The sequence below is a fragment of the Bolinopsis microptera genome, chromosome 6, assembly GCF_026151205.1.
Source record: "Bolinopsis microptera isolate Bmic1 chromosome 6, MBARI_Bmic_1.0, whole genome shotgun sequence".
NCBI lineage: Eukaryota > Metazoa > Ctenophora > Tentaculata > Lobata > Bolinopsidae > Bolinopsis > Bolinopsis microptera.
In genome coordinates, this window is record NC_087077.1 from 10,437,399 (window position 1) to 10,460,519 (window position 23,121).

General features: G+C 39.9%; 1 protein-coding gene across 8 annotated transcripts in view; it reads left to right on the forward strand.

The window, feature by feature from the left end:
• LOC134816455 (uncharacterized) overlaps positions 1-23,121 on the forward strand; it is an 88,511-nt gene that overhangs the window by 9,212 nt on the left and 56,178 nt on the right. For 6 of the 8 annotated variants that reach the window (XM_063825297.1, XM_063825301.1, XM_063825302.1 and 3 more), the window contains 38 exons: positions 1,116-1,265; positions 1,477-1,620; positions 1,838-1,945; positions 2,081-2,205; positions 2,348-2,479; positions 2,937-2,957; positions 3,399-3,499; positions 3,805-3,890; positions 4,078-4,222; positions 4,658-4,782; positions 5,266-5,409; positions 5,549-5,710; positions 6,303-6,434; positions 6,560-6,748; positions 10,454-10,559; positions 10,748-10,935; positions 11,033-11,188; positions 11,518-11,658; positions 11,848-11,969; positions 12,120-12,261; positions 12,581-12,684; positions 12,830-13,025; positions 13,478-13,646; positions 13,812-13,924; positions 14,074-14,209; positions 14,409-14,514; positions 14,723-14,839; positions 15,060-15,206; positions 16,380-16,523; positions 17,378-17,593; positions 17,755-17,874; positions 18,526-18,720; positions 18,919-19,021; positions 19,195-19,308; positions 19,582-19,688; positions 19,844-20,048; positions 20,261-20,416; positions 22,949-23,117. In XM_063825297.1, coding sequence (XP_063681367.1) covers positions 1,116-1,265; positions 1,477-1,620; positions 1,838-1,945; positions 2,081-2,205; positions 2,348-2,479; positions 2,937-2,957; positions 3,399-3,499; positions 3,805-3,890; positions 4,078-4,222; positions 4,658-4,782; positions 5,266-5,409; positions 5,549-5,710; positions 6,303-6,434; positions 6,560-6,748; positions 10,454-10,559; positions 10,748-10,935; positions 11,033-11,188; positions 11,518-11,658; positions 11,848-11,969; positions 12,120-12,261; positions 12,581-12,684; positions 12,830-13,025; positions 13,478-13,646; positions 13,812-13,924; positions 14,074-14,209; positions 14,409-14,514; positions 14,723-14,839; positions 15,060-15,206; positions 16,380-16,523; positions 17,378-17,593; positions 17,755-17,874; positions 18,526-18,720; positions 18,919-19,021; positions 19,195-19,308; positions 19,582-19,688; positions 19,844-20,048; positions 20,261-20,416; positions 22,949-23,117 — 5,236 coding nt within the window. The remainder of the gene's footprint in view (positions 1-1,115; positions 1,266-1,476; positions 1,621-1,837; positions 1,946-2,080; positions 2,206-2,347; positions 2,480-2,936; positions 2,958-3,398; positions 3,500-3,804; positions 3,891-4,077; positions 4,223-4,657; positions 4,783-5,265; positions 5,410-5,548; positions 5,711-6,302; positions 6,435-6,559; positions 6,749-10,453; positions 10,560-10,747; positions 10,936-11,032; positions 11,189-11,517; positions 11,659-11,847; positions 11,970-12,119; positions 12,262-12,580; positions 12,685-12,829; positions 13,026-13,477; positions 13,647-13,811; positions 13,925-14,073; positions 14,210-14,408; positions 14,515-14,722; positions 14,840-15,059; positions 15,207-16,379; positions 16,524-17,377; positions 17,594-17,754; positions 17,875-18,525; positions 18,721-18,918; positions 19,022-19,194; positions 19,309-19,581; positions 19,689-19,843; positions 20,049-20,260; positions 20,417-22,948; positions 23,118-23,121) is intronic. The other 2 variants (XM_063825300.1, XM_063825298.1) reach the window with 1 other exon arrangement.

Genomic DNA, 23,121 nt, shown 5'->3' on the forward strand with positions numbered 1-23,121 from the left:
GTGCGGGTGAAGTGTGATATGATGTTGAAAGTATAGGAAGGTAGATAAAAAAAATTAATAAAACAAAAATAATAATAATATGGGGAGCAAAGAGACTAGGCTAGACTGTTGTTTCACTGTCCAATAAACATTTCCAGAGATGCTTAGTGACCTCAGCTTTGAAAAGACTAGTAGACACAATCTGTCTTACCTGTAAAGGGAGTCCATTCCACAGTATATGGGTTCTGTAGAAAAATGATTTTGCCAGTGGGCTATTTGAGGTACATGTGGTGTGTGAATTCTGACTTAACTTAGGTAAAATTGATGACACAATAGACAGACTGTCGAGGTGGCAACGTCTTAGTCGAGAAGTGCCCTGATATAAAGAGAGATAGCGAGGCAGCGATACAGGAATTAAATTGTTAAGAACTTTGTGGAAAAAAATAAGATCATTCAAGTCAAACTTTTGAGACAAAGGGAGAATGTCGACAAGCTTGCACTTTTTGACATATTGCTCAGGTGGATAACTGCGGCCCTCTTCAGACAGAATCCATTTAATAGCTCTCTTTTGGAGACTTTCTAATTTATCACTAAGTGATTTATTACAAGGGCGCCAGATTATGGAACAATTTTCGAATTGGCTACGAACCAGGGAGAGGTAAAGCGCCCGGCGACGTTTCTGATCAATGACAATATGGCCATCTCTTCTGACCATACCAAGTTGTTGGCAGGCCTTAGTATAAATTCTGTCGCACTGACTATTCCAACTAAGCTTAGGAGTAACATCGACTCCAAGATCTTTTTCTAACTCTACATACACAAGATAAAATGGATATTTTTACATTTCACTGACTATAATTCTGAAGAAAAGAGTTCGACTGCTCTGTTTAGATATCACTATTAAATATTATCCACTAACTTTCAGCAGAATTACAGAACATATAACAACAAAACATAACAACACTGAATGAAGTATCTGTTATAGTCAAGGGATGTAATTTTGCGGTCCCCGACTCTTACATAACTAACCACAGAGTATAACATCCTCGTAACTTTCTCTCTGATCTTACTGTAACAGTGAGAGTTTCAGTATTGAAAGAATCAATCATCTTAAAACCTAACCCTTATATTTTCAGCGCTCACGATGGAAAAACCAGATGAGCTGGCTGTTTCAACTGCAGAATACAGCATTTCCTGTGTAGCCTCTTATCTCGACACCATGGCTCTTCCTGAACTGACTCTGACTTTGAATGGCAATGCTGTAACCGGAACTACCTCCAACATAGGTGAGCTTTCTTTCTTTTTAGCATGTCACAATTCAAAGCCCTATCATGACACTTTGAGCCGTATATTATAAGTCAGGCCGGAATCAACGCGAAGTCAAGATTACTTCCGTCCATACAGCTCAGCTGATAGAGTATGTCAGCTGTCTAAAGCACCCTGTGTTTATCCGTAATCACCCAGTTTATAACTCCTGACTTAACACTCTTTCCCCAGACGGGAGCACGTACCGTATCTCAACGTTATTCGCCACACCATCAAGTGGAATAGCTGGAGAATACACGTGTAATTCCAAGTGGAAGATCACAGACGGGGTGGTTATCAGTGAGAGTCAGTTAAAGCAGACTGTGGATTTCCTTGGTGAGTAATAGAAGATATATTTGCAGTTTCTTTGTTTAGTTTCTTTATTTGTACCTGAAAATTCGTCATTACTATTGTGATATTGTCACAATTGGCCCGAACAAAAATTTGCTAAGTACTTTACATTTTACAAAAAGCTTCAAGCACCCACTGAAAAGTAACTTACTCCACTCCAGAGTTCAGACTCAAGTCACGAAGATGACCATGGTATTTGCAGGTTTCAAGACAGAATACCCTGGTGGAGAGGATGGTACCAGCGCCGAGAAGATCATAGCGTCAAAAGACACTGATTTTACTCTGCTCTGTGAAACTTTCCCTGTGTCAGGTGGGTTTCTGGGGAAGATTTTCAGTTATATTTAAGTGGAGTCATAAGCTTAGCTATCTGAATAGCAAAGTTTGTTGCCAAATAAGATCTAGTATAGGAGGAAGAATGGTTTGACTTTGACTTTCGTCCCTTCAGGAACACAACCGACAGTGAAGTTTTTCGTGGATGGCTCTGAGACGGCAGCCAGCGCAGGCAACTCTCTCGCCGTGACGGCTACAGGAGAGAAAACTGTTTACTGCACTGCAACTGTTGGTAGTCAGGTAAGTGTACTTAGTGTTATTGGTTTGGATATTGGAATTGAAGATAAGAAAATGAAGAATTTCCCGCTCATTTGTTAAGAAAAATAGGCACATCTTAAAAGCTCATGTTTATCCTTTTGACCAATATAACTGACTCCTGCAGACGGTAACATCTAAGACGATGACGCTGGTACCTACAGAGCTGACTGTGGAGCTGACCCCGGCTCTGGTGTACGGAACAGTTGGTGACACTCTCACTCTTACCTGCTCCATGAAGGGGGACAATGTCGAGCTGGTAACGTTTACTTTCTTAAAGTTTATCGTTTGTAATAGAATTTATAATAGTTAACATTTCAATGTATCAACCACTATATATCTAATGGTTTAGCGTTTAAGATAAAACAGTAAGGATAGTAGATAGTAGTAACATGCACTCAAGCCACAATGTTAATGTAAATTGATAAATGGAACAAGCCATATTCCCGAATAAATTAAATTTCTAGGAACAAATGTTTCTTTTTTAAAATTTGTTTATGCTGACAATTCACTTAATTTTGTGCAAAATAAGGCTCCGGTGTATAAAAGTAGTAATTTACCAACTTGCTGTTTTTATTGAGTACTCTTATCTGATTGGTTACTCTTATCTGATTGGCTATTGTTTTTATAGAAAGGCTTTCTATTAAAACTGTACGGTCAAGTTGTTAATGAAAGAAAATTATGAGCTGAAGCTATAAAATAATGAAAAATTTCAGTTCATACAACAGTTTTCCACGGTAAGATGAAGATGGAATCCCCGATTACTTTTGATCAATCATTTTTTACCTCTCCAATTAATCATAACTACTTTGGTCACAAATCCAGAAGATGACGACATTCTCTTTTTGTGACCGAACTTGTCACTATTGATGGGGAGAATGCAAAGCATTTTTGTGGTTGATAATCGCATCTGCTTTACAAAGGATATTTTATTCCGATATTAACGAGAATCAAATTGTTGATTAAATTTTGACGATTCCATTAGCATATTTGACCCTTGATCAGAGTGATATTTTTTCAGAAAACATTCTTCGAGCTGTTAAGCGCATGCTTGAAGCATATGATAATAAACACAAATCTTAGCTTTACCTTGCTATTTTGCTCTACAGCTACTATTAAAGAAATGGCACCAAAATATATCCTTGTGTTTTACAAGCTGCTAAAATGATTCCTCTCAGGCGGTACTGAACACGTATGTGGATGGCTCCAACACGTTCACTAAGGACAGTGCGGATGTGGACGATACTGGGGCCTCCAAGTTCGATATCACCATCTCAAAGTGAGTGCAAAATACCTTATTCTCCAAAAATTCGCCCAAATGATTTCAAATTTTTCGCCCAAATTTTTCGCTCAATATAATAGATCACAAATTTTTGGGAACTAAGGTATGCAAAATATGCCAAATATTCAGTATTTGATCACCGGAATACTAAACAATCTAAATTTCGTCGAGGAACACACATACTATCCGGAATGAGATGATCAGTTGTACAATGTACACGAGGCCACGTAGCTGGAGTTATGAGTGCTTAACAAATAATTATGATAATAAATAAATAAAATAAATTACAAAATCGCTCCCAGGACCAACACATGGGCAAGGTGTGGTATGTACATATTGAGTGAGGGACTCCATTTCTACTCCGATCCCATCAGGATTTATTACAGAGGTGAGGTTAACTTTCTTATATTAAAAAACCGATAATTGATACCAAATTGTTGATTGTTCTGAACACTTGAACAAAAACTTCAATCGTTTGTGAGTCTCGTGCCGCTAAGTTACCCACCACTGAGCTAAACCATCTAACTATGTTCCCTGATTTACAATTTAACGATTAAAATGTTGTTGTCTCACAGAGAGCACTGTTTCCCCTGACTATCTCGTCCTGCTGGCTGGAGGGAGCAGCTCCTTCACTCTTCAAGTGTATGGTGACCCCTCTCAAGTGACCGCCTCCAACCCTGAAATTCAGACCAACAAGATTACCGACAAATCGTCCGACTGGTCAGTCTTCTTATAATTATTTTAATACTCACACAATTAACACAATTTATTAGCTTGGCCATGCTCTGGTGTCCGATTTAATGCCTAAATGATTCAGATACTAACATATTTTGCATCAGCTGAATTATGAATACTTGAATATTTGGTTCTTTTGTGATAGTCAAAACGCGACAACTAGCGCTGGATGGCGACAACTAGCGCTGGATGGCGACAACTAGCGCTGGATAGCGTTAGTTGTCGCCATCCAGCGCTAGTTGTCGCGTTTTGACTATCGCAAAAGAACCGAATATTTTGACGTTTGCAAATTGCATTTTCACTCTTTTTGTGGCTATCCTTATATACAGTTGAAAAGTATCGTGGTTAATCAGTGATAATTAATAAATATACATTATGTATATTAATTATTAATGATATAATGTACAACCCACTCTTCAGGATGACCTACTACGAAGTACCAGTAACGTCCGCCAAAACCAAATGGTACGGTCCTCTAGACTTTACTATCACCTATACCTCAGACAAGGACACGGATGTTAAGGAGACTAAACTCTATGTTACCGGTTAGGACTTGTTGATATTTTTAGTAATATTTACTAGCTATTATTTAATTCTTTGGAAATGTTTTCTTGATTCGAGACAACGTTTAATAAATATAGTATAAATATTATAATACGATATTATAGGTGTATGTGGTGAGTGGTGAGGTTATATTAAGGTCACAAAACCTCACATCCGAGTGTTATTGTATTATCTTCTACTCAACATACAGTTAGAATATTAAGTTACACAACTCTGCATTATACTCTGACTTGGACTCTTCCTCTTTTGCCAAAATTGTTGGTAATAAATCCGTTCATAAACTATTATATTATATATTATGTTGCATTTAGACACGCAGGAAAACACACAATATGAGGCTTTAATGAGAGCAGCTCAAATTATTTGTTATATTATAAGTACTATGTAGTATTGAAAGTGTTAAATATTACATTATTACATAATATAGTATCAAATATTATACACATTTAACCCCACACACACAGATGTGTCATTGAGCGCCTACTCGGAGAACGTAGCTGCCGCTCAGGATATAGTTCTGATCTGCTCCCATGTTAACCCTCCTGTGTACAACCTGCCTTCTGTAACCTGGACCAAGGGAGAGCTGGTAATAGAGGATTCAGCCAGAGGTAATTACCGACTCACTGGTTTCTTCTAATTGCTAATTGTGGTTTATTTCCGATCATGTGCGTTTTTTTCCCGATGGAACAAAATAATGAAATCCACAAAAACATTTTCCCATAATTTTGATCCATATACGTTCTCAAGTTGAAATCACGAATGGCAAAGACGAAACTACACTGAAGATAAAATCCGTCGAGGAATCTGACACTGGACTCTACAAATGTGCTGTTGACTTCAAAAATAAAACCGACGTTGTTATGTTTCAGAAGACTTCTGACTCTGTTCAGCAAAACGTAGTCGGGGAAGGTAGGTGTTTTATTATTTAACTTATTATATCGGACGTTATTTGACTCGACATTACGTAAAAGGACATAATTCTGAGTAAACATTAAAATGGACGCCCCTGTTGGCGCCCCTCCCCTTTTAGCGCCCCTCCCTAAAATTGAACAAATAAGGTGATATTAGAGGATACGCCGGTAAAATCTCTAAAAAAGTGTGTTTATAGAGCAAAACGCGCAGTTTTGCAAAATAGTCCCACATTCAAACGACGAATTTGCGCCCCCCTAAGATGGTGCCCCCCCCCCCCCCCCCCGCACAGCGGGCCCTTCTTTACGCCACTGGTCTCCAGCGTCCGATTAATGTCCGTTCAAATAAAGTCCGATAACTCGATAAGGTAGTCAAGTTTAATTGGAGATATACTGGCGTAGCAGATATAATAATACTAGAAATTTATTACTGACCCGTTTAATTTACATATCTTACATTTTTGCAACATAACACAGCCACAGTTTTGAGGACATTGCTTTGGTTCCATCTGCTCTGACCCCCAACAATTGTCACTGCTTATCTGATATTTACAGCCGAAACAAGTAAATTTCACACCTGTTACTCATTTCAGCTTATTTCTCCGACTCAGAAGCTTGGATGGGACAGCAAGTTAACGCACTGTTCCGGATATCTTGTCATGTTCATTACAGTCGCCCTTCAAACTCTGCAGCTCCTAAGATCGGTGTTCAGTGTCAAGACTCAGGTACTTCATTCGTCCTGAGACAGATATTTCGATTTGTTAGTTAAGACAACTTAAATTATTTTAATAATCACTTTAAGAATGTTGTATTGAAAGAAATTGATTCTTCTAAAATACCGCAACCCAAGGTCTGGAAGGCTGGGTGACGAAGGAAGAAAAAACAACATCCAAGACTGACAAAAAATTTACGGAGTTGTTTGACGTCACGATGGTAGAAACAATGAACAACAATGACTGCAGATGTTTTGGAGAGTTCTATGACGCTGTTCTGGAACCTTACGAAATTTCCTCTCCTCTTACTCGAGTGTTTGCTTATGGTAGGTTCACCGACAATATCACAGTGCTGGCAAGCACGACCGTGGACATTTTATATTCCCTTTACTCATTCCCCTTTACTCATTTTTCTTTTTTCATTAGGACTCATCAGGAGTCATTCAGCAAATTTATTTTGTAGTATTCCAAACATTCTAATGCAATGTTAAAGATGGCAGGAATTAAAACCCTGATATACTCAATTTTGTAAAAACCCCCGAATCACCATATTATTCAAGTGCCTACAAAACTATGTTAATATTGAATTAGAGACCTGACATTTTTACAGGGCTTCTAGAACTTGACCAAATCGACGGCAAAATGATTTAAAGTTTCAGGAGTATCAGGAAGGGGGTAAACTGGAACAAATTTGAAAACCTAATTTATGGAGCCGCGTGCGACGTGTCGTCAAATGAAATTACAAATTTTTGTTATTTAATTCTTCCAAAATTTATCATTTCGAGTTTCATAAACATCTTTGACTTCTTTGTTAGAGTTGTAAAAACCATGTCAATTAGAAAGTCTCGTAAACAATACACAGCTATGAGTTATTTGTTATTGTTGTCAATTAATTAAGATACAACATTTTTTTCCATCCTCCCTTAAAAAGGTAAAGTAGAATTTTAATTGTAGCTGTGCTGGGTATTTTCTACAGATGAAGTTGTGACGTTGACAGCAGAGTTGCTTCTGATCACGAGACTCTACTTGGACCAACAAGATAATTAGAAACTTTTAAATTTATACCGTGAGTACTTCTCAGAACAATTTAATTAGTAGACCGATTATGACTCATGAGATCGGGAGTTCTACTGAATAAATTGGTTTGATACCAAATTTAAATGCTGCTGTTGAGTAATGAATCCCCTAACTACGTAAAGTTCATTGTGTGAATACAGTACAGCTCTAGGAAATAGAATGTAAATCTTGAGGGACACCTCTCAAGCTCATGTCTTTATAAACTTCTTTGTTTGAATTGTCTCCACTTTACTAGGATTTTTTAGCGTACGTTAAACCTACCCTTCATATAACAGTGTGGGCCAAAAGTCATTGGGCATACGTTGGCCTTAATAGCTCCACCGTGTTTTATATTTGAGAGCTGTTGCTTTGCAGATAGCATACTGTACCTTCTGGTTCGAGGATTCTGTCGTCAGAATTTGAAAATTCGAATATTTTAAACCACGCCCATTCATTATTAAAACACCCATATTGTTTAATTCAATAAAGACACGGCAACTAAATGGGCGATTTTTATTCGCATTTTAATAGGTTATTGAATCTGCTCATCGTTGCATACCCTGTATAATGTATATTGTATATTATATAGCAATAATTGATGATTATTTTTAAAAGGGTAACGGATTAATTTACAATGTAGTCTACCAAGAGGGACACGACATGGGTGCGTAATTCTTCAGCTTGTGATGAACGACAGATATTCGATATTTATCTGTTTGGGCTTGATATGTCTGTCAGCTAATGGTGAGTAATGATACAATTTTTATTATCTAATCAATCATAGTTGTTGCAATTTAGCCATTTCAGTTCTTGTTATTTACAATCCCACATCCAGAAAGCCGGCAGATAAGCAGATGATCTGCGAGGAAAATTTGATTTTGAATGAAATTTGGTGACAAAGAGGACATTTTTAGAAGATCTGATTTTTAAAGGGCATAAGAACATTTTTAGGGCGGAAACATTGATCTGCGAGGAAATTTAAAACTTTCTGGATGTGGGCTTACAACATTGTATTATATCACATTATGATAGTACAATTACATTTATGTAATTTTATGTGTATCAATATACATGATACATTGTACTTTCATGGCGTGATATAATACAGTGAATCGTAAGTTTCAAAAAACTTTTAAAATAATTGAAGCAAAAATATGGAAATAAATTCAATTTTACAGGAAGAGAAGTAACATTATTATCTGTTACACCATCATCTGTGGAGTCCTCCTTACGTGGCAACATCAACAAAATAATTGATGGAAACGAGGGAACGAATGCATGCACGAAAATGAATTCAAATCCCTGGTTTCAAGCTAAACTTGACGGAATGCATTGTATTGCACAAGTTCATGTTAAGATCAGACACTCTAGGGACTGCAACTTCACGGTTTTAAGCGATGCCACATTAGAAAGTACAGGGAACTGTGAAAATCTCTTTATGGACGTCTTTAATGGCTCAACAGATTCTACCACCTCCTTCCCTTCCAGCAGATCTGGGTGTTTAATAGGGGACACTGTAAAAATACTATTTAGTGTCTATAGTAGCCCCTGTGTATCTGAAATAAGAATAGTGGAATTATTAATAAGTGAGTAATTTAAAGTACATTTTGATAAAATGCAATGACAAATCGAAGAAAAAAGCAACGTATCATTGAATCATGTTTATTAACTAACCTAGTGACAGTCGCATTTTAGGATTAGTTTTATTCAATGCATAATGTAACTCAGACATACCTCAGGTTGTGAAGCCAACAGTCTGAAGTGGGAGAATGTAAAAACAGACCCACCACTCCCAGTAAAACATGGGGTTCAGCTAAAGTTAAACTGCGAACACGATAAAACCAACTCAGGAGGGGATGTGGCTGAATGTAAGGATGGGAAGTTAGTGCTGGTTGGTACTGAACCCCCAATCTGTGGATTTGGTAAGCAAAACCCATTATATAATTCTAAGTATAATTGTTACTATGTAACGATTATTTTTAACGGTGCAGTTGTTTAGAACGCCAGCTTTGCAATCGTAAGGTTGCGAGTTCAAATCCCGCTGTTTGCCTGGTCGTGGGGTGAGCGACGAGCGTCGTTGACGTTCAGCTAAATATTGGATTTTTTACTAATAATTCCACCAAAATTTTACAATGTTATGGTACTATGATTTTCCTATAGCTAGGTAATTTACTTTGGCTTTCATGAACATAATTGTTGTGAATGAATTGTGCAATCCATTATATAAATTAACCAGAATTTATTTTTAGTTTCACATGACTGCCGACCGGACAGTGTTTTATGGAATAACACTAAGACAGTGCCAACACTGCCCGTGAAGGATGGGGAGAGAATAAAGATTATGTGTGCAGATGGTTACAAAAACAACGGCAGTGTCACAGCCACATGTGTGAATGGAAATTTAGAACCATCTGAAAAACCAACTAGTTGCCTTCCAAGTGAGTTCCTTGAAAAAAGAGTAATTTGGCACACTAGAAAGAGACATTTGTCAGATACTATTGTACTATAATTATAACTACAATTATAACCTATAACTACGTCCTACATGCAATAATTGTATTTAAAAACTTCCCTTGTTTGAATTGTCTCCACTTTACCAGGATGTTTTAATTTAAGCATCTATATGGAAATAAATTCCGTTTTACAGGGAGAGAAGTAACATTGTTATCTGTAACACCATCATCTGTAACACTATCATCTGTGGAGTCCTCCTCCTTGAGAAGAGGTGGAAACATCAACAACATCATTGATGGAAACAACTTACTAAAACTGATAGATTTTGGAAGAACAAAATAACAAAAAATTAGACGATGCGTTGCGCGCATGGTTTCATAAATTTGTTTTTTAATTGCCCCCCCCCCCCTCCCCTGGTCGCAACAAAATCTTCCTCTTTTCTTTAGTGTAACAACCGTGCGGTGGTTGATTATCGCCAGTTTAGGATCCATTCCGCATATTTCACTAAAAAAATATTTCAGCGGTAAAAAGATTGCCAGGTTCAGATGAGAAGCACTTCTCGATGATATCACACTCTGTCACAATGAAGTGCTCTGCTAACGGAAACGGAACCTTACCCATTCAATGGTAAGTTGCCTCACCCAATCTCGATATCACCACCAAATTGTATTTCGTGTGTTCTTTCAGACTCTGGTGGTTAGATTTACGAATTAAAGTCGTCATCAAATTTATTTTTCCCCGAAAACCACTATAAACATTAAACACCCCCTATAATAATAACCCTGAAAAAGTCACCAAATGTTACCCGTGCTCAGGAAGAAAGGTGACACCAAGCTGAGCGGGAGTAAGTACACGGTGACAGGAGAAGAGCCGATAGACGGTGTCTATACCTCTACCCTGGTCATCACTCAGATAACTGCGGATATGGACGGAGGGTATGCGTGTTATGTGGCCTACGAGGTCGACACACAGCTTCAGGCAGACTTTAATCTTCATGTTCTGCGTGAGTTTTATGGATATATAAAAGTATTGGGACTTTCTATTTCTGAATTCTATGATTTTAGTTAGACTTAACTGAAAATAACCGTCTCCGTTTCTAGATATCGAGGAGTTTAGCACCTCCATCCGGTACGAGAACGAAGGATCGTCTGTGTCTCTCACCTGCAAGGTATCCCAGATTGAGGATAAAGTACCCACTGTGACCTGGGACCAGGAAGGTACCACCAAAGAGGGGTGTGATACTAGCATCGTCAGAGGTAAGCTGAATCCTGAATCTTAGATCTGAGTTTAAACTCTTAACACCCCAGTTCAGGGACAAAAGGTTTTCGCGATTATTTTGTTAAAAAATCGCGATACCGCGATTTTTAACAGACTATACATTAAACTAGACATAAAATGTGTCGCAAATAATGGGAAAAATCGAGATTTCGTACATGCCGCGATTTCCTTTTGTCCCTGAAATAAAAACAAAATATGATTCTCAATATTATCATATACTCACTACTATTCAAAAAGGACTCCTAAAATGAAAAACTTGACTTTGTACACAAGATATTCCAGATCTTATAATTTGCTAACTAACCAGGCGGTACCCTGGACTGTGTGCACGTGCTCACGATCACAGCACAGTTGGAACGGAGTGTGAGCTGTTCAGCGGAGTACAGAGGTCAACCTTCTCTTAAGGGACAATCCCAGAAGTCAGGAGCTGTTACTGTCATCTCGCAGCGTGAGTTTTTTTACGAGTAATTTGGTTCATACTTGACTTTCTGTGACAATGATTACAGTTATTACAATTATTACAGTTATTACAGTTATTACAATTATCACAATTATCACAATTATCACAATTATCAAAATCATCACAATTAGTACAATGATTACAATGATTACAACGATTTCAAATTTGCATTTAAAGGCGTGTGGAGCGACCAGAGCAAGGTAACAGTAGTGGACGGGGAGACGGCAGAGTACGTGTGTTACGGGAGCGGAAACCAGAACGCAATGAGAGCAACCCTTAACTATCCCGGAAATCCCACTGTGAGTAGAAGAGGATTTACGGTTATCATAACCGTAAATCCTCTTCCAACCGGGTTATGTATTTAATGATAGGAATGTTGTTTCACATTTTTATGAATTGACACATGATATTGTGAAGAGTTTAAATTTAAAGTAAAACCATATTTACAGGCGATTAAGGAGAATATTGGGACGTACGAGGCTAAGTTCACTTTTGTGATGGCAAAAATAACGAACGATAAAGAGGGTGAATATCAGTGTGAACTTAACTTTGCGACTCCGGTTCAATTAGCCGTTACAGTGGAAATAATGAGTAAGTTGATATTGTTATTTCTATTTATTTATTCTAAAAATATCATTTTTCCGGGACTGTCCAGGCTTACAACGACAAAACTTTCTAAAACGCGACGATTAGACTTGCTCTAACATCTGTGCTTTCATATTTGAGCTTTTAATCTATAATTTAAAAAGTCCTTCATATTATGGAGTCAGGGTGTGGACTGGCTGCACCTGGTTACCTCACTTCCGTCCCATTGCATAATAATACTGAAATACAGTTACAATAAAATATGCAATCATAATATTATAATCAGCAACATACGTCATACAGTATATGATATTGATAATCTCAGGGTTAACGGAGGGGTTCCCCTCGGAGACAACATTCCAGACTGTGGATAAGGTTCAGAGCTTCACATGTGCTACCGATTTGATGGGGGACAACACCAACGCTAAGGTAAGGACTGAAGCAGCTGAACCAGCATTAAGCTTTTATATGGTTGCAAATTATTGAGGATCAGTTTTGCAGGTTACACTCTCACACTCTGCGAGAGTACCAAAACTGTACAGTGCCCATTTCGTCACAAACATACTCGCCACAGATTCGTTTTGACGGGGGACCGTCCGCAGACCCGAACTTGTTCAAGTACTTTGACACAGAAGGAGAGGCGAGCAGCACCCTCATCCTCCAGCCCATCACGGAGACAATGAACATGAAGGAGTACAACTGCAGTGTGGAGATAAAGGGGAGTGATGCTGATGGAGATCTGACTTCCAAAGGGCTGTTTGTAGTCCAATGTAAGTGTGACTTTTATCTGTTTATGAAGCTAGATGTGCATTCAGAGGCCCATATTGAATAAGAGGAGAAATAGCAGGTCAAATATTTTCTTAAACGAAAAAGAAAATGAGATCATGAGTACTTCCAAAGGGTTGTTTGTAGTCCAATTAAAGTGTGACGTTTTTGATGTTTATGATATGCATTCGACTTTTGTTGGAGCATTTCAAGATGTTTTTAAACAATTAGAGATGAAATTGCAGGCCAAATATTTGCTATAACAAATAAGTAATTTATATAACATCATAAGTATATAATATAGGTAAATCTAAGTATAAGTAAATACCATCTTATTGAAATGATGTATCTCGCCATTTAGTTGATTAAATATTGCGCTCAAGAATTAAGATTTTGATGCCCTATACGAAGTGAAAGTATAACTGTACAAAAGGTAACATTTTCTACTCTCTAACAGTTGTAAAGCTAGAGAAGAAAAGTTACTTCGGAGTGGACAAACAGCCCCTGAGCATACCTTGTGTTGCCAGTGGAAGAAAGGCGCACGTGGAACAAATATCCTGGACTTTTTCGCCCGATGGATCAAAGAACACTGGAGATAAACAAGCTTATATGACCCAAAGTTTCTCGTGAGTTTGGAAAATTTCCGTAATAAAAATAAGGAAAGTGATATTCCTATTTAATGCGCGCATGGGCAGGGAGCAAAGTGAAAACTGAGGATCCTTTGGAAAAATGTTTAATATCTCTCCAAAAATCCCCCATAACAGATGAAGAAATAAGGTCCACTCCCTCAGGTTAAAGTCTGTGTTAACTCAAGATCTGTCTCCGGAAAAGGATGGTGACTACACTTGTAGCGTACCTTACGAAACTTACCCTCATCAAGATGTTCTCAATATTAAAGTTCTCAGTAAGTTTTGTTCTACTTTTTGAAATTTTTTAATAGCTATCTGCTACCACATGTTTACTTCTAATAGTAATTGATCACTCATATTGTCTAGAATTACCAATGTTTTTAAACACAATGTTGTAGCTGATATCCAAACTATTTAACTTCAGAGATAGAAGAAAACCCAACATCAAACAATTACCTGCAAGTGGGGGATGCAGCTACAATATCTTGTACCGGGTCCGCTCACGGACACACCGTTGTGCCGACATTCCTTTGGAATTATGTCTCCGACATTAACACAGAGTGAGTGCACGGAATGTTTTAATTCTATGATCTGTTTCTACTTTCTACTACTACTTTCTATTTCTACTTTCTAGGTCCTTTTATGTTGTTGGTTAATGATAGCTTGTTTATTTGAGGTTTAATTTATACTCATACACAAAAGAAACAAGCTTATTGATGATTGAAGGAACACTGCGGTTTTAACAAAAGCCAATTCCAGCAAACAAGAAACGTGCAACACACAGTACAACCCCAACTCAGCAGGGGAACTCCCAACTCCGACTAACTCAAAGGGGGTGTCCACTATCCAGCACAGTATTGTTCAGGTTAGTGACGTCATAGATTCGTATCAGGTTTTACATCACGAACTATCGTCTGCGTCTTTTCCCGACTGACCAAGCCGCCTTGGTCGACAGATATAATTATTAGAAAAGTTGAACTATACTGTCAGTAACTCAGCAAGATATAGGGGACAAGTCAACTTAAGGCTTAAGTCTAAGCCGAACCTTATACTGAATTACCGGTTCTATTCAGTCGGACCACCTCCGATCTGTGGACTGCACGATGTCCTGGAGTGGTACTGATGCTGACGGCTCTCTGACGACTACTCCAGCTCTTATTGTTGTCACTTACATTGACGCGCAGGACGAGGTGTGTAACTCTCTCTTACTGCTGTTCAAATCTATTAATTACTGTTAATTAATATCTCTTATTGCTGTTAATATCTTTATAGTTAAATCGTGTATTCCACACTTCCGTGATGATCGTCTAGATGTTCAAATCTCTTGCTCAATGATTTGGAAAAGCTTCATCACCTTATTTTTACTGCACGCACGCATTTTGATCGTAGTTACCGTTAACTTTCTGCCAGGTTTACGTTATCGAAGGGCAGGACGGCAAGATAACATGCATGGCATACGGACCAGACTCAGTAGATTTTACGTGGTGGTATAAACAAAATGAAGACAGCAGCGCTTTCAGCAAGCTCACCCAGGGAGGAGACTACGACATTACCAAGGTACTTATAGTTCTAACAATCAGCATACTTATAAATATCTCCGGGATTTCGACGCGGGATCATATTATCACTCAGCCCGACCCGCTGTTAGATAAACATCTCAAGGTGATATCATCCCGCCCCGGAAATTTGTATAAACCCGGCCCGCTTTTTAGTCGTAACTGATGTTTATCATTCAATTCTCCGACTTACAATAATCAATGATACTGCTGATTAGAACTCGATAATAGTAGAACAGTTAGACGCGCGATCACGTGGGCGCGTCACGTGCGTACCACGTGCCACCAATAGCATACGCCGAGTCTATACCACGTGACACGAAACTCGAAAGCGCACCACGTGATATGAAACATCGTAACCGTCCACTTCTTTTACACGCAAATTCCTGGGAACGTTGCCAAAGCAGCTAATTCTTGGAATTTCTCCAACGCGTGGCGTGAGAAGTTGGCGACTAGCCAGCTACCCTTGTCCGTGCCCTAAAAATAGTATTGTTTTGCTTGCTCTCCTTCCAGCTTTTGTTCCTGCTAACGTTCAAGCTATTGCTCCACTATGACAGATCGGTTTGACATTCAGATTGATGAACTGCTTTCCAATCGTGTTCCGGACAGTACAGTTAGAGTCAACAACTGGGCTCTAAACAAATTTAATTCTTGGCTTCAGTCATCCAGATTTGCTCGTGACTTCAATGACTTTGACCAAATTCAAAAACTATTTTATCACTCTCTTCTAAAATATAAATCCCTTGTCGAAATCGCCGGAGATAATTATAATCCATAAACACTTCACGCTCAGGGCTAAATAAATGTAATCCCTCAGCTGGCGCTTCGGGATTACATATTAACACAAAACTCGTGCGCTAGCGCGGGATGATCTGTTATATAAACCCTTTGCGTGGCGGGTTTATGTTATTATAATCATAGCTCTAAAGTTCATTAAAACACCCAAAGAAAACAAAGACGATATTAGGTTCCCCGACTTTTACTCTTCATTGAAAGGCTCCAAAGTTTGCTACATGGAGAAGAGAAGTGGTATCCGTAATATACCTAAGTATGCCTAAGTGGTATCTAAGTCTTAGTATAACGATCAGCTTTCTTCTCATTGTCACTATTGACATCGAAAAAGTAAAGAATAAATAGAAAATCCCCTCCCCCCTTCAAAGATGACATTCTTCAGACAAACTGGGATAGTACTTGTCACAAGAGGTCCTCGACCTTGACTGTAAAGACATCTGCGGCCTCCCATGAGGGTAAATATAAGTGCAAGACGAGTGATAATGAGGTAACGACTAGAGATATGGAGAAAGAAATTCTTTTGAAGGTCAGTGTGATTCATATAAGGAAAATATACTACCCTTTATTAGGACTCCAATTAAGGGCATTCTTTTCTTTTTTTATTTTCAATCATCGTTATTTTCTCTTATTCTTATTGAGTTATTGATATTCTCGACAATGAATATGATATGTACCGCAATTTAATTCCGCATGTTATTCAGTTCCACCCGTTATGATTAATTCAAATCAATCTTATAGCAATATATTTAGCGGTATGTAACCCAGACATTTAGCGGTATGTAACCCAGACATTTAGCGGTATGTAACCCAGACATTTAGTGGTCTGTAACCCAGACATTTAGCGGTCTGTAACCCAGACATTTAGCGGTCTGTAACCCAGACATGTAGTGGTCTGTAACCCAGACATTTAGTGGTCTGTAACCTAGACATTTAGCGGTATGTACACCAGATATTTAGCGGTATGTAAACCAGACATTTAGTGGTCTGTAACCCAGACATTTAGTGGTCTGTAACCCAGACATTTAGCGGTATGTAACCCAGACATTTAGCGGTCTGTAACCCAGACATTTAGCGGTCTGTAACTCAGACATTTAGCGGTCTGTAACCCAGACATTTAGCGGTCTGTAACCCAGACATTTAGCGGTCTGTAACCCAGACATTTAGCGGTATATGTAACCCAGACATTTAGTGGTCTGTAACCCAGACATTTATCGGTCTGTAACCCAGACATTTAGCGGTCTGTAACCCAGACATTTAGCGGTATATGTAACCCAGACATTTAGTGGTCTGTAACCCAGACATTTAGTGGTCTGTAACCCAGACATTTAGCGGTCTGTAACCCAGATATTTAGCGGTATGTAAACCAGACATATTGGACAGGTGTATCGAGTAGTTGAGTTCAAGACTGACAAAGAAGGAGAGATCACTCAGTTTGACGCTGCTTCCTTGGCGTGTATCGCCAGTTACCCCGGAGGGAAGTTTAATTTCATCAAGAAAATTGACGGAAAGGACCCTGAAATTCAGTATAGTGACTACGAGGTTGAAACAGATGTGTCAGAGGGTTATGAAGACAAATCCTTCCTGACAGACAAATGGGTATGTTAAAGCTTTAAAGGAGCACTTATCTATTTATGAATTATCTTGCTCGTTTGTTCAATTTAAGTCTAAATTTGTCAGTGAACTCACGAGGTCTGGATAATTAATTTGAAACAAAGTTACGAGCCAAATCTTTATAATTCATAATTCATGTGTTCCAGGTAGCAGCTGGGTGGAACATCCAGACGTTTGACGTTGATGATACGGGAGAGTACGAGTGCAAGGTCGAGTGGAACGGAGACGCGGCTCCTGTCAAGAAACTGGATCTGGAAATAAGCTTGGTAAGTGGACTAGACAAGTTACTAGACAAGTTACTAGACAAGTTACTAGACAAGTTACTAGACAAGTTACTAGACAAGTTACTAGACAAGTTACTAGACAAGTTACTGGACAAGTTACTAGACAAGTTACTAGACAAGTTACTGGACAAGTTACTAGACAAGTTACTAGACAAGTTACTGGACAAGTTACTAGATAAGTTACTAGACAAGTTACTGGACAAGTTACTAGACAAGTTACTAGACAAGTTACTAGACAAGTTACTAGACAAGTTACTAGACAAGTTACTAGACAAGTTACTAGACAAGTTACTAGACAAGTTACTAGACAAGTTACTAGACAAGTTACTAGACAAGTTACTAGACAAGTTACTAGACAAGTTACTAGACAAGTTACTAGACAAGTTACTAGACAAGTTACTAGACAAGTTACTAGACAAGTTACTAGACAAGTTACTAGACAAGTTACTAGACAAGTTACTAGACAAGGTACTAGACAAGGTACTAGACAAGTTATTTAGAATTTTAGAGTATGGCTAGGTGCCCATTTTGTCTTTGTTTGTCTTCAATTATCAATTATTTTGCGCTTTTTTCTTTCACTATCCGTAACAGATTCTGGCAAAATGACTTTTAAAAACGTATATCATTACTTAGGTGTGCCAAAGACCGGACATAACAAACGGTAAGCTGTTAACGGATGACCCAGACACAGTGTGGATTAAGAAGGGCGAGAGTGGCACTGTGACCTGTGAGTCAGGTTTCACCCTTAGTGGGGAGAGTTCCGTTAATTGTGTTGACGGCCAGCTGAAAACACCCACCGGTGGTTCACTGACAGCGCAATGTCTGGCGGTAAGTTAAAATGACTCCGGTAGATTTATCAGTCTTCTCGCCGTTTAGTTTAGGAAGAAGTAAAATGTCCATGGTATTTTTGGCTAACGAGCTAATATAAAGCAGTTATCAAGGCTTCTCTCCAACCATTACTACAATAAAGAATGTGAAATTTCGGAGAACAGTCCTTAGATTTTAGCAGAATGATATCCCATCCAGGTTCCAGAGAAGAGGTGTGTGGTTCTGCCAGCCCCAACTAACGGCAGATTAAACTGTGTGATGAGGGCAGGTAACCTGGCGTGCAGTGTTGTGTGCAATACAGGTAAGGAGCTGAAATAAGGAGCCGGAATAAGGAGCCAGCTAGACCAAATTCTCACATAGTGCATATCTTTCAGTTTCACCTCAACTACATTTTACATTTATCCGAATCTGCGGACCCGTGATGATTAATAACGAGTCATTGTCAAGTCTAACACATTTCTCCCTCTCTCCCAGGTTTCCTTATCTCTGACGCTTCTGATAACGAGTACACGTGTACAGCTAATAGTGGAGAGAACTGGGACCACGTGGACGCCACTAATCCTCTCGGCAAGACAGCCACGTGCGACAGTAAGTTGTGTGACAAAAAAGAAAGAGAAGAAAAAATGAACAAAATTTTGGAAATTTCAAAATATTATCACAAAACTTATATAATAGTATAATAATTATCACTAAACTTATATAATAGTTTATAAGTACTGTTATAAGTTACTGTTTTCTTGAAAAATTTGTTGTTTTCTTGTATAGCAAGCAGCGTCCGCTAACTTATTGATTTTCCTACACATGCGGCCACGTGTTATAGTAAAAAAGGAGCGCGAGCGTCAAAACTTATGATTCTCTCAGAGTTGACAACGAGGATCTACACTTACACTATTGATGATCAGGACTGTTCTGCAATCAATACTGCGTACGAAAGTCAATGTGATGTGGATTGTAAAGGAGTCCTAAAGGTAGGCTGAAATTTAACAAATGTATTGTACTTCTTTCAGTGACCAATGACCTTGATTTCAGTTATAAGTGGTCACTGATACAATTACTATAAATAAATTAACGTACATTCTGAACTGAAAATTTCTCTGAAAAATCAAGTATCCGCTGTCTACAGGAGTTGAATTGTGATGAAACTGCTGGAACAACTATCACTATCAAGTCACTGAAAAGCAGCACGGAAGTTTTACAAGCACTTGAAGGTCTGACAGCCAGTGATAACGGGAGGAAACGCAGGCAGGCGGGATCATCTCGGTTTACGTTCGTGTCCGATCAAAGTTCCTGCGAGAGTTCTGGATCGGCACTGAGTGGAGAGTATTGTGGTGAGTAATGGTCTGGATACTGACAATCAACAAATTTCGTTCAGTAATAACTGTTATTTTATATTGTATCGTCATTATAATATCTGAATTTGAAGTTTAAAATTAACCGAGAGGATCAATTACGAATAACTTAACTTATAAGAAACATGTTAAGTTGTAGTTTTTAACAATAATAGAGATTCTCACTATATAATCAATGCACCTTATTTCAGTTGAGTGCTCGGCTGGATACTACTCAAGTAATAACAAGTGTAAGAGATGTGCAGTTGGAGCGTACTCCAACTTACCCGGACAAACGGAGTGTACAGAGTGTACTGGAGATCTGAGCACCTTAGGAGAGGGTGCATCACACTCTTCTGAATGTATTGGTGAGTTAACCAGTGTAGTGGTGAGTTGGTGAGATAGTGAGTTAACCAGTGTAATGGTGAGTGACCGAGTTGGTGAGATAGTGAGTTAACCAGTGTAATGGTGAGTGACTGAGTTGGTGAGATAGTGAGTTAACCAGTGTAGTGGTGACTTACTGAGTTGGTGAGATAGTGAATTAACCAGTGTAATGGTGAGTGACTGAGTTGGTGAGATAGTGAGTTAACCAGTGTAGTGGTGACTTACTGAGTTGGTGAGATAGTGAATTAACCAGTGTAATGGTGAGTGACTGAGTTGGTGAGATAGTGAGTTAACCAGTGTAATGGTGAGTTACTGAGTTGGTAAGATAGTGAGTTAACCAGTGTAGTGGTGAGTAACTGAGTTGGTGATTACTAACACTCCTCCTCCTCCTCACTACTAACACTCCTCCTCCTCCTCCTCACTACTAACACTCCTCCTCCTCCTCACTACTAACACTCCTCCTCCTCCTCCTCACTACTAACACTCCTCCTCCTCCTCCTCCTCCTCCTCCTCACTACTAACACTCCTCCTCCTCACTACTAACACTCCTCCTCCTCCTCACTACTAACACTCCTCCTCCTCCTCACTACTAACACACCTCCCCCTCCTCCTCACTACTAACACTCCTCCTCCTCCTCCTCCTCACTACTAACACTCTTCCTCCTCCTCTCTACTAACACTCCTCCTCCTCCTCCTCACTACTAACACTCCTCCTCTCTACTAACACTCCTCCTCCTCACTACTAACACTCCTCCTCTCTACTAACACTCCTCCTCCTCACTACTAACACTCCTCCTCTCTACTAACACTCCTCCTCCTCCTCCTCACTACTAACACTCCTCCTCCTCCTCCTCACTACTAACACTCCTCCTCCTCACTACTAACACTCCTCCTCTTCACTACTAACACTCCTCCTCCTCACTACTAACACTCCTCCGCTTCACTACTAACACTCCTCCTCCTCCTCACTACTAACACTCCTCCTCCTCCTCCTCACTACTAACACTCCTCCTCCTCACTACTAACACTCCTCCTCCTCCTCCTCACTACTAACACTCCTCCCCTCCTCCTCACTACTAACACTCCTCCTCCTCCTCCTCACTACTAACACTCCTCCTCCTCCTCACTACTAACACTCCTCCTCTTCACTACTAACACTCCTCCTCCTCACTACTAACACTCCTCCTCCTCACTACTAACACTCCTCCTCCTCCTCACTACTAACACTTCCTCCTCCTCCTCACTACTAACACTCCTCCCCTCCTCCTCACTACTAACACTCCTCCTCCTCCTCCTCACTATTAACAATCCTCCTCCTCCTCACTACTAACACTCCTCCTCTTCACTACTAACACTCCTCCTCCTCACTACTAACCACTCATCCTCCTCACTACTAACACTCCTCCTCCTCCTCCCTCACTACTAACACTCCTCCTCCTCCTCCTCCTCACTACTAACACACCTCCTCCTCCTCCCCACTCCTGACCACTCCCTCCTCCTCTCCTCATACTAAACACTCCTCCCCTCCTCCTCACTACTAACACTCATCCTCCTCTCCTCCTCACTACTAACACTCCCTCCTCCTCCTCATACTAACACTCCTCCTCCTCACTCACAAACACCCTCTCCTCCTCACCAACAACATCCTCCTCCTCACTACTAACACTCCTCCTCCTCCTCCTCACTACTAACACTCCTCCCCTCCTCCTCACTACAACACTCCCTCCTCCTCCTCCACACTACCTAACCACTCCTCCTCCTCCTCACTACTAACACTCCTCCTCTTCACTACTACACCTCCTCCTCCTCACTACTAACACTCCTCTCCTCACTACTAACCCATCCTCTCCTCCTCACTACTAACACTCCTCCTCCTCCTCACTACTAACACTCCTCCCCTCCTCCTCACTACTAACACTCCTCCTCCTCCTCCTCACTATTAACACTCCTCCTCCTCCTCACTACTAACACTCCTCCTCTTCACTACTAACACTCCTCCTCCTCACTACTAACACTCCTCCTCCTCACTACTAACACTCCTCCTCCTCCTCCTCACTACTAACACTCCTCCTCCTCCTCCTCCTCACTACTAACACTCCTCCTCCTCCTCCCCACTACTGACACTCCTCCTCCTCCTCCTCACTACTAACACTCCTCCCCTCCTCCTCACTACTAACACTCCTCCTCCTCCTCCTCCTCACTACTAACACTCCTCCTCCTCCTCCTCACTACTAACACTCCTCCTCCTTACTACTAACACTCCTCCTCCTCACTACTAACACTCCTCCTCCTCACTACTAACACTCCTCCTCCTCCTCCTCACTACTAACACTCCTCCTCCTCACTACTAACACTCCTCCTCCTCCTCCTCACTACTAACACTCCTCCTCCTTACTACTAACACTCCTCCTCCTCACTACTAACACACCTCCTCCTCCTCACTACTAACACACTTCCTCCTCCTCCTCACTACTAACACTCCTCCTCCTCACTACTAACACTCCTCCTCCCTATAGAGGTATGCCTGATCCCCGGAGTGAACCAGGGAAGCTCGTACCCTCCTGAGGACTACACAGTTCCTGCTGGAACTACACTCACTCTCACGTGTAATACTGGATATGATCTGGAGTACAACCAGGCTGACGAGATCGAATGTGCTGACGAGCTCCCTAAGTGCTACCGCAGGTAA